The 11,078-nt window shown below is 35.6% G+C and overlaps 1 protein-coding gene and 1 non-coding gene across 2 annotated transcripts; both read left to right on the top strand.

Moving 5' to 3' along the window:
- Nucleotides 1-554: 554 nt before the first annotated feature.
- LOC114718193 (zinc finger protein ZPR1) lies at nt 555-10,375 on the top strand. Its single transcript, XM_028903446.1, has 16 exons — nt 555-837; nt 1,440-1,484; nt 1,696-1,736; nt 1,840-1,921; nt 4,168-4,212; nt 4,351-4,407; nt 5,932-5,991; nt 6,078-6,205; nt 6,521-6,779; nt 6,904-6,970; nt 7,890-7,960; nt 8,038-8,127; nt 8,516-8,624; nt 8,891-8,982; nt 9,484-9,589; nt 10,037-10,375. The coding sequence occupies exons 1-16, from the start codon at nt 709-711 to the stop codon at nt 10,147-10,149; spliced, it is 1,494 nt and encodes a 497-aa protein (XP_028759279.1). The 5' UTR covers nt 555-708; the 3' UTR covers nt 10,150-10,375.
- On the top strand, nt 2,216-2,289 carry TRNAT-AGU (transfer RNA threonine (anticodon AGU)). The gene has a single exon. It is a non-coding gene; the product is annotated as a tRNA-Thr (tRNA).
- Nucleotides 10,376-11,078: the final 703 nt, after the last annotated feature.

Below are 11,078 nucleotides of genomic sequence, written 5' to 3'. Positions count from 1 at the left end.
AGTTGGCAAGAGCAACGGACGGAGAAGTGCCGACGAGAGTGACGAACAGAGAGGACCTGGCGAGAGTGAGAGAGGGAGAACAGCGGCCTAATGTAATGCTTTCTGTTCTGAGGGAGAGCAGCACGAGAACATTGAAGAGGATAAGAGCATGGTCAAAACTAAAGAGGAAAATGTGAGGGGTAAATTTGATAGGTATAAATTTCAATGCCCATTTAATGCAATTTAACAGTAGATTGCATTTTCAAACTGTCGAGAAGTTACTTTGCCCATCATGGGAGCTAAATGCCATTTTCCCCCATAAATTTGTTAGTGTAGAAGCCCATCTAAACAACTAATTATACCCAAATAAACCACAAACCTAAGTTTCACATTTTTCCACGTGTTTTTACCATCACAATCGCCAATCCAAACGTGGCCAATATATCATTGGTCCATTTTCTTTTGCTTACCCTACCTGCTGGACATCCGAAGTCCGACCCGATTGTGTTCTATTTCTTTCTAGCGCCTTCTTCCAACGGTTTCATATGCAGCTCGGGACGTAAGGCATCATCTGCAACTCTCTTGAAGCTACTTTCCATTTTAGTATTGGTGCGTTATTCCATTAAAGCCTTCAAACACAAGCACTGTGTACGCAAACGTTCGGAAGTGTGTTACCTCTAAGAAACAAAAGGAAGCTCTGAAGGGATTCCAAGTCTGCAATTTGAAGTCATGGAAGGCAATGATGGAAATAAAGAGCAGATTGTTGATGTTCGGTCGGTGGTTGAAGCTGTTTCTGTAGAAGATGGAGACGTCCCTGTGTACCAGGTTGAAAGCCTGTGCATGCGCTGCGGTGAAAATGTATGGTATCTCACCCTTTAGTTTCCAACAGACGTTGAAAAATTTAGTTTTGGGATCTTTTTCAAAGAAGACCGAGTTTACGAATTTCATTGGGTTTCACTAGTCTTGCCTTTCTCCTGGTTTTATGAATTGGTGTATGTATATCTCATCCGTTCCTAAAGAACATTCTTTAACATGTGATTTAAATTTCAAACTGGTTTTGTTCTCGTTTCACTCTATGTTTGCTTAAACCAGTGCTCTCTCTTTTGATCGCGGTGACTTGATATGTTCGACTGATCAGGACACGTCTCTTGTATGTTATGAGTTTATTATTTATCCATGGATATTGGAATTCGGGTTTTTATACCGTATGCTACTTTTTTCGTGACTTCGAGCTAGTTACATTCTTCTCTTATGGAGTACTATTGAATATTGAATTGACTAATGTCGGACTTGGAAAAGATAGTCATTGGACCTCGATTAGGCTCAAAGGGGATATAAATGATGCATTTAACGATTCTGCTATCAGCTCTGGAAACTCTCTTTAGAATCTTATTTTCTTGCTTCATTCAATGTTTTAATTTTAATTGTCGTCTGACCTGAAATTGTATTGTGTCTGTCAGGGGACGACAAGATTTTTACTGACTTTAATTCCGCACTTCAGAAAGGTATATTCTTTCTTCATGGTCCCTTATACTGTTTTAATGGATCATTGTTGTGTTTTACTCGCAGGCTTGAATTTTATTTTTATATATTTATATAATTCCATGAAATAGATCAGTCTTATGAAATATGGTTATTTTCTGTCTCTTATTCCTATCACTTTGTCCACTAGTTTTCTGACCATCAAATGTACTGCAAAATTTGCATTTTGCGCAGATTTTGCTGTCAGCTTTTGAATGTCCTCATTGTGGTGAGAGGTAAGCTGCACCCTCCTCTACAAAATGTGAGGATTTTGAATATAAATATCCTTCTTGATCTTCTTGATTAGCTATTATAAACCAACGCATGTTTATTGAATAGGAACAATGAAGTACAGTTTGCAGGAGAAATCCAACCACGTGGTTGCTGCTACAGTTTGGAGATCCCACCAGGCAATCCGAAGGTAGGATCAATTGGACTTGTTAACCAAATCATTTGAAATATTACCGTTTTCTTTTGCTTATTGATTGATTTAAGCAAATTTATGTAGCTGCAACTAGACCCTGATGTATTAAACTTGGTATTATAGTCTAGTAATGGACAGGGAGAGCAGATTTACTTCTTTTCTTTTCTTTTCTTTTTTTTTGGGGGGGGGGGGAGGGGAATGTGGAATGTTTTAATTCTTGGTTGATCTTGACTAATCAATATTACACCAAATGATTTGAAATATTTCCATTTTCTTTTGCTTATTGAAACTGCTTTCATAGCTCAGTTGGGTAGAGCACCCGTTTAGTAAGCGGGAGGTCTTGAGTTCGATTCTCAATGAAAGCAACTGGAGAATTCTTTTTTTAACTCCAGTATGTTTTATAGCCGGACCCAAGCTCGGATAAAGGAGGAGGGTTGTGTTAGGCCCTTGATAGTTAACGTAACTATGTTGAATTTTTTTATGACATGGATCAGCAAAGAAATTTGTTAATGCTTGGTCATTGCCCAAAAGTAACACGTTGTATGACTTGAGTATAGTGAGAAATGAGTGAGAGCTATTGCATCATTGCTCGAGTATAATGTTAAATGAGCAAAGGGCTACTATAGGCAGCTAAAGAAGTTAGTTCATGAGAACATTATTAGATTTATTACTTTGAATATTGGGACCTTGTCTGGAAAATCTAGGGAAGTGGTGGGAATAATGGAATAGAGAAAAATTAACACTTTGTGCCTCTAAAACTAAGTGTGTTGGAGAAAATTCTTGAAAAATTGCTGATTTCATACTTTCGTACTTGGGAAAAGTACAAGAAATGTTGTTGGTGTCATTGTTGATGACGAGTGGATGAAGAATGTGGTAGAAGTTAAAAGGATTAAGGATATAATCATATCTTTAAGAATAATTGCTGGAAATGATATTATCAACATTGTTAGTGCTTATGTACCCCAAATAGGGGCAGAAGCACATCTCAGAGAAAAGTTTTGGGAAGACATAGAGGGGTTGGTCCAAGGCATACCACTTGACGAGAAGATATTTATTGTTCGGGACCTTAATGGGCATGTTGGTAAGGGGGTGGGGAAGCATATGGGGGCTCATGGTGGTTTTGGTTTTGGAGAACTCAATAATGAAAGCCAATCAACCCAACCTATTATTGATTTTTCCCGAACGTACAATCCCAAGATTATCAACTCCTATAGACCATTACTATGCAGATTGTTGTATGATTTTTACTAGGAAGACATTGCCTTCTTTTGGCTGCTATAATGTCTAAGGCTTTGTGATGACCTAATGTGCTTTGAAAGTTTTTTCAGTGATTTATCCTATTTCACTTCTACAAAATGCATTATTAGTTTTATGCACTTTTATAATGGCTTCATTTAGATAGTTGCTCTGCCTCCGTCCTTGCTGCTTGTGGCTTTTTGTGGCCTTAGCCCTTTAGGCTGCATTTTGTAGTTCACACCAGTGCAGCTGACATGGGTGGCGCTTTCTTTACATTTCTTCAAGAAAGAATAATTGTCATACTAGTTGAAAGAATGATGCGATCTTATCTCTCTTTTCCGTTCAGCTTTTGGTGACATGAATTGAAAGAATGATGCGATCTTATCTCTCTTTTCCGTTCAGCTTTTGGTGACATGAATGTCAAATACTAAGCATGAACAGGAACAGGAAGCAACAAGGGTGATATATAAACTGTAAATTAATAATTATAGGTTAGTTGTGAGTGAGTTGGTTAGTATTGGGGTCATAGGGATTAATAGTCTATATAAGGGATCGTAGGAGGAAATTCAGAACTATGCCTAATAGAATTTCAGTTTTGCGGTCTGCCTTGTCTCTCTCTCTCTCTCTACACACACACACACACACACACACTCTCACACTACCACTCTGCAACAAAGACATTTTGGGAAATCAACAATGAACATGTTTGAAATGTAATGGAATTAATAGCCCATGATTAAACGTAAACACTTTGTGAGAAGACAAAGGAAAGAGTGTGGAAAATGAAATTCATTGTGCGGATCACACCTTGGGGGAATTGATACGAAACAGGACATTTAAGACATTGGGATTACCAAGCAGCGCGCAGCATTATAACAAATGAATTACCAATGTATGCTTGCACAGGATGCTTGTGTTGCTTATCTTGGTCAACAAATGTACTCTTAATTTCTTTTGTCTTTTTTGCTGCCTTATATTGTCATTTTGATGAGTTTTGATGAATGCAGATGCTAGATCGACAAGTGGTAAAATCAGAATCTGCTACTATTAAGGTACTTGACTGTTTCTGTTTATGCACTTATGTCCATAGTGGCATTTCATTGTAAGTTACAATTAAGCAATATCTTTGTTTCTATATTTGAAATTCTATTTGCATTCTTTATCTAATGGGCTGCTTATGATGTATGAAGATACCAGAGTTGGATTTTGAGATACCTCCTGAGGCTCAACGTGGAACTCTTTCAACGGTATTTCTTTCAAATACTTTACTTCCCTTGTTCTGTTCTCAATCATTGTGTAGAAAGTGGCTTCCTGTTCTTCATTTTTTCCCCTATGTCATGTACTCTTGTATATTTCGTTTCTTGTATAAATAAACAACCTTATTCAATCCTTTTATTTGTCATGTGTACATATCTCAGCTCATATAGAATTAAAAATTATCTGATATCAATAACTTTTATTGATCTGTTAGTCATAAGGGGCAAATAAACATGTAATTTCTTAGCTTAAAAATATTTCAAATATAAATTTAAGGATGATTATGTACTACAATTTATTGCAGCGTTGATTAGAACTTAGAACCAAGAATTTCTGATTGATTTATGTAGGTTGGTCTCTTCACCCAAAACTTGAATAGTTCTCCCCTTTATGACACTCATTATATATGGCCCCAAGTGTAATTTGTGCGCCTGCACATGTGTAAGGGATCAGTTTAAAGTTTGGCACTTTTACCCCTCTATTTAATTTGCGTTGGAATAGGACTTTCATTGATTGAATCATTGGATTAGAATTATAATTACTACATTGATTTTTCATGTCAAATTTATAAATAATTGAATGATTATAGGCGAGCACGCAGACAGTTAATTCATATCTTCGAAATATATCATGTACCTTAAATTTTTTTTATTTTTATTGGCTGTTAGGGTATAACAATGTTGAGAAAACCAGACCTACTATTGAACCGGTTGATGCACTGGCTAACGATTCAATTGTTAGAGCGTGATCTAAATGGTGGTCGAACCAGTCATGAATAAATTGACGTATTTTAAATAATATATGCTTAAAATAAAAAGAAATAATTATATATAATAATAAAAATGAATGTTCAAACCTCAAAGAAAGTAATATATAATAAAAAAAAGATAATATCTATCAATATTCCATTGTCTACATCCAAAATATGTATGTAGTTATTTCTTGATTTATAGCTTTTAATTCTAGAATACATGCATGCATGCATATTTCTTGCATATTTGTTCATTTTTCTTGATTTTAAAATGCTTATTAGGTATAGATATGTATAAATTGTAGTTTAGAAATATAGAATAAAATTTTAAAAAATATTTCTTTTCCTTAAATGTGACGAGTTCAACTAGTTCAACCTCCGGTTTTGGCCGGTTTGAGGCCAATTCTGCCGGCTGACCAGTTTTTTGGTTGGTTTCCTCTCATGATTGGACTGGATCTGAGACTGGTTCTTGGTTGAACTGGTTGATTTGGTCTGGTTCTCACAACACCTGGGTATAGAACTACTGAGAATGGATTGTTAAATTTTGTGAGGAATTGAGGATAATCTTCACTATAATAACTAATAATCTAATGCTGGATTTTGTTAAACAATTATCTTATAAAATGTTTTTTGAATGTGTAAGATTAATTTTGATTGATGCTGGCATCAATTGATCCCTCCTCATATATCCAAATTTAAGTCGTGCGTGGTTGAATGTTTGGTGTGATGTGAATTGAGAAAATAATCTTTGCTGTAACTATAGGTGGAAGGTATACTAGTACGAGCTGCTGATGAACTTCAGGCCCTTCAAGATGAGCGCAAAGTAAATTTTGCTCTTACCTTGGTTTATTATTTGCTGGAGTGTAATTCCCTGTATGGTAATTGAATTTTATCTTTTAAAACTTGTAGAAAGTTGACCCACAGACGGCTGAAGCAATTGACCAGTTCTTGATGAAATTGAGAGCTTGCACGGCTGGAGAGCTTTCATTCACATTTATTCTTGATGACCCTGCTGGAAACAGCTTCATTGAAAATCCGTAAGAGATTATTTCTTGTTGGAGGGCTTTGTTGCTGTGACAAAGTGCTAAATTTTTAGGAAAGAAGTATTCTGGAGAGGAGGGTAGGGTGTGTCCTAAAGAGAAGATAACACAGCATAAAGAATGTCAATCAAGAAGTTTATTTGTTTCAAACCTACCCTTTAAGTGCTTAAAGAACAGTTGGATTGGACTGTTGTTTAAATTGTCCCGTTGCATCTTACATTTTCAAATGCACTATAAACAGTTGTATATGTGTAAGTTGAATAATTATAGCTGTTTCGTATTTAATTAGACGGAATAACTATGTGTGGATAGGTGTGCTCCATCATCTGATCCATCATTGAGTATCAAATTCTATGAGCGTACTCCTGAGCAGCAAGCATCATTAGGATATCTTGTTGACTCATCACAAATTGGAGCGGGTCATGCAGCAGTGGAAGAAGCTGGGGTTGCTGATCAAGGGAGGAGAGAACCACATGGGTCAATAGGGGCAGCTGCTGGTCATCGAGCCATTGCACAGAGTAATAGTGCTGAAATTGCAGAAGCCTTATTTAGATATACTGCCCCAGAAGAGGTGGGTGATGTTGAAGCTGAACTAAATATTACTTTAGTTTGATCCATTTTGTCTGTTTATTTTCTTTTTTGGGTGACAATTGCTTGTTTATGTTCAGCATCATGATAGTGCTTGCTTGTGACAGGTGATGACTTTCCCATCAACTTGTGGTGCTTGTGCTACTAGGTGCGAGACTCGAATGTTCGTCACTAGTATCCTTTCAATGTTTTCTATTTTACCCTCTGTTCCTGTCTTATGTTTTTGACATGTACTTTCTAAGGGGGATAATATAATTATGATAAGCCTTTATTCACCTGTACACACAGGAGGCCATGTATACGGCACAGTTAGCAGCAAAATTGTGCTGATTCAGCGATAAATGATTAGCACAAATTTTTTAGGGTCAGCTTAAGTGTTGCTAGAGTTTAGGAGAAGCCGGAGTCTGTTGTATTTGTTAAGTCCTTCTTTTGATCAATGCTTATTGGTTAAGTCAATTATCTCATTTTTGAGATATTTTCTACCTAAAATAAATAGCTTCAGGTTTGTTATTTCCTATTACCTGAGTCAGTTATTAGTGTGTCCGTTATTTTTGGAGTTAGGTGGATTTTTCTGCCTAATTTATACAGCTTATGGAAATCATCTTGATAATTAGTCTGAATTATTTCACTATTGGAATTAGTTCTCTTTTGAGTGAGATTCCTGCTCAAGAAAGACTAGCGGATTTTTTTTTCTGCTCTTACCTCTATTCTTCTCCTAGCCACCTATCAAAGTAAATATCATTTTTGTTATTTGATGCAATAATTGAGGTAAATAATTGATGAAAATCATGTCAAATAAGAAAATTCTTGGAATAATATTTGCAGTATATTTTAGTAAACGCAGGTATAGAGCTAGGCTGCCTATTCAATATCATTGTCGGGTTTCAGAGATTATTAAATTGTAGAAGAGGTGAACTTCTGTTTAAAAGATTGACTAGTATGCTGAGACGGAATAACTTTAAATTATTCAGCTGTGTTAGAGCCTGACATTTATGAAATCTTCAGTGAATCAATTATAATTTATTCTCAACACAGTCTGAATCAGCTTTGCATCTTGTCATATCAGCACTTTGTTGTGCTTAACGGCATTCAGAAATTCCATATTTCCAGGAAGTTATTGTTATGGCATCCACCTGTGATGCTTGTGGTTACCGCAACTCCGAGGTATATGCTGATTGAGTGATTTCTATTGTGTGATTATTTCTTTTGAGTCAGAGTAATTACTTTTTTTTATCATGCAGTTGAAACCTGGTGGACGGATTCCTGAAAAAGGAAAGAAGATTACTCTTACCGTGAAAAATGTTAAAGATTTAAGCCGTGATGTGATAAAGGTTTGTCATCTTTCCTATTTGAATCTTGATTAAATCTTAAAATATTAAGTTGGATAAGTTGATCTTCAACGTTGATTTAATCTTGTTTCTTGTTACTCCTTGTTCAATGGATCATGTGTTCTAGTCTCTGTGGATAATGACTATGGACTTGCAATAGCAATAATAGAAGGGCAACAAAGCATGGTTCTTGGATTTCTTATGCCACTGCATGCAATGGAAGGTTGCTATAAGAATCAATTACTGATATACCTTTGGTTAAAAATGATAAACCTATAAAGACACATGTCAAGTTGCTTTAACTTCCTCTTGTTTCGGCTCCCCCTCCCAGAGTAGATTAGTTGCTTTTTTGTTGTCTGACCATCTGCACATTTCTTTCCGGTTTGATTAGTCTGATACTGCTAGTGTAAAAGTTCCTGAACTCGACTTGGAGCTAGCAAGTGGCACTCTAGGAGGAATTGTTACGACTGTTGAAGGTCTAATCACAAAAATTAGTGAAAGTAAGTGCAGAAACTCTCTCCCGTGGAGTAAATACTTTTGGATATGAGACAATCATCAAGACCTACTGCCATCCATTATAGGAGTATTTGGCTTTGTAGATGTCTGGCTTTCACTGCAGTTGATTTCTTCTTCTTCCTTTCATCTATAAATTTATTGGTCTTTCCAGCTGATTTTACATGATACTATGATTTATTTTTTTAGGTTTGGCTTTAATTCACAGATCATTGTATGAATCCAATATGATTTGATGTGATTTTATGTACAGGCCTTGAGAGGGTGCATGGATTTACTTTTGGAGACAGTCTTGACGAAAATAGAAGGAGCAAATGGCTAGACTTCAGAGCAAGGCTAAAAAAGGTAACACCTGATTGTATGAGCAGTTCACATAATTTTCTCTTTTATGTGTCGAGGTCATAATAAAACTCTTGCGATTTTTCACTTTGTAGTTTAAGGGTGAGTTAAAATGGTAATGTAATGAACTAATGATGACGATGGGCCAGTCATGTCTCATTCACATGATGGATATGAGACAGAAGGCCACTCATGTCACGTTAACATTTTTGCTCACCGGTCCTTCCTTATAGTTAGTTTAGGTATTATTGAGAAATGCTCATGTGCAGGAAGATCACCTAACATTGGACTAAAATGGTTATTTGCAAAGCATGCTACTTATAGAGTTGCAAGACGTTGCATATAAGATGCCTCCTCTAACATTAATGCTTTATTAAGAAAAAGAAGTTATTGTACAATCTTGTCTTACTGACTATGGACACTTTCGTTTGACCTGGCCTTTTTAAAGCCTCTGTTTGGTGTGCTTTGAGCCCATTAATCTGATCTACTTCTGTTGATTTTATGAAGCTTCTTAGCTTGGAAGAACCGTGGACCTTAATTCTTGATGATGCATTATCCAATTCGTTCATAGCGCCAGCCACTGATGATCTAAAAGACGACAACCAATTGACATGTAAGTGTTCTTGAACAACCTCAGCTCATAAAGTTGTGGTAAATGCAGTTGAAATTGAAGTGATATAAACTTTCTTACAAGCAGTTTAACCGTGCAGTGAAGTAGTTTCAATGTCTTTTGTCATATACTCCTCCGATTCTTGACATAAGACCTATTTTATAATACAATTTGCACTATAAAATGGATATTATGTTTAGGGCCCAATGAGTAGTAATAACGGATAATGTCTTCATTGGCAATACTTATAAGTTCTTACAAGCAGTTAACTCATTGATATAATTTCTGCATGTCCTTTTAAAGGTTAGTAATCAGCATCAAGCTGTATGGTGGCCTGTATGTTGACTTTTTTGACCTTTTGCCAAAAGTGAGGCATTTTTCTTTTCTGCATAATTTTCTATGCTCGTGATTTTCATTTTTGGCAATTTTTATCAAAACATGAATTTGCAGTTGAGGAATACGAGAGGTCGTGGGAGCAAAATGAAGCATTGGGTCTGAATGATATTGACACCTCTTCTGCTGATGGAGCTTATGAAGCAGGAAATGATGCCAAAACTGAGTGACCACATTTTGTTTTACACTGCTTTCTGGGGGGAATGGAAGAATGTTTGTGATGGTGAGAGAGAAAAGGAAAAATGTGCGTTTGTGTTGGATAACAATCTGTATTTTTATTTATTTATTTATCCTTAATACCTCTTGTTGTAATGGCTTTTTGTTGTTAATTTGCATGCAACTTCTATAATCCCTATGGTATGGTTTTGGCATGAAGACGCAGTCTTTTCCTTGTGATCTTCTTTCCTAAATTTTTTTTTTTTTAATATTACTCCTTCCATCCTAAATGGGGAAATTACTTGGTTAGTTTGCATCCTAAATGTAAGATCTTAATCAATTTTATCTATCATATCTAGCATTTTTCAAGCTAATTTTTTTAATTTATAAAATGATATATAAACCAATATGATAGGGAGATTAAGTCATATTAAAATTAAATAATTTATTTAGCTTTTTAAATCTATTTTGCGTAGCTAAATGAGAATCTAAAGAGGGACATATTACGTTGGTCCCAAGGAAAAAAAAAAGAGAAAGAAAAGAAGGAAGCTTGTTTACACACACATATATATATGTATGTATATATCTATATTTGTGAACTCAACAAAACTTCCAAATGGGCAAATATTGTGATGTCCCGGCTGAGTATATAAATCTGCCTTGACTTGGGATTTTGGAGACGAAAGCTCATGATTGTACCGTCACTGTGCCACTTTTTCAGTTTAAAACATGTTGTAAACCAGAAAAAAAATTTGGCCATAAAGGACATTAACATTTTAATTCTGAATTATTGATTAAGTTTGGAACTTAAAAGCGCAGGGGGATTGAAAAATAGGGGCAAAAAGTGATAATTTCCAAAATCTTGATTATTTTTATTAAACAGATGAAAATATTTTTTTACCATTAAAGTGTTTTAGTTTCAATCAAAGAACATTTAGAAAGA

The sequence above is a fragment of the Neltuma alba genome, unplaced genomic scaffold, assembly GCF_004799145.2.
Source record: "Neltuma alba isolate B1F8T4 unplaced genomic scaffold, ASM479914v2 tig00011820_pilon, whole genome shotgun sequence".
In the NCBI taxonomy this organism is placed as follows: Eukaryota; Viridiplantae; Streptophyta; class Magnoliopsida; order Fabales; family Fabaceae; genus Neltuma; species Neltuma alba.
The sequence above is the reverse complement of the archived record's forward strand: the minus strand, read 5'-3'. Positions and strand labels throughout refer to the sequence as shown.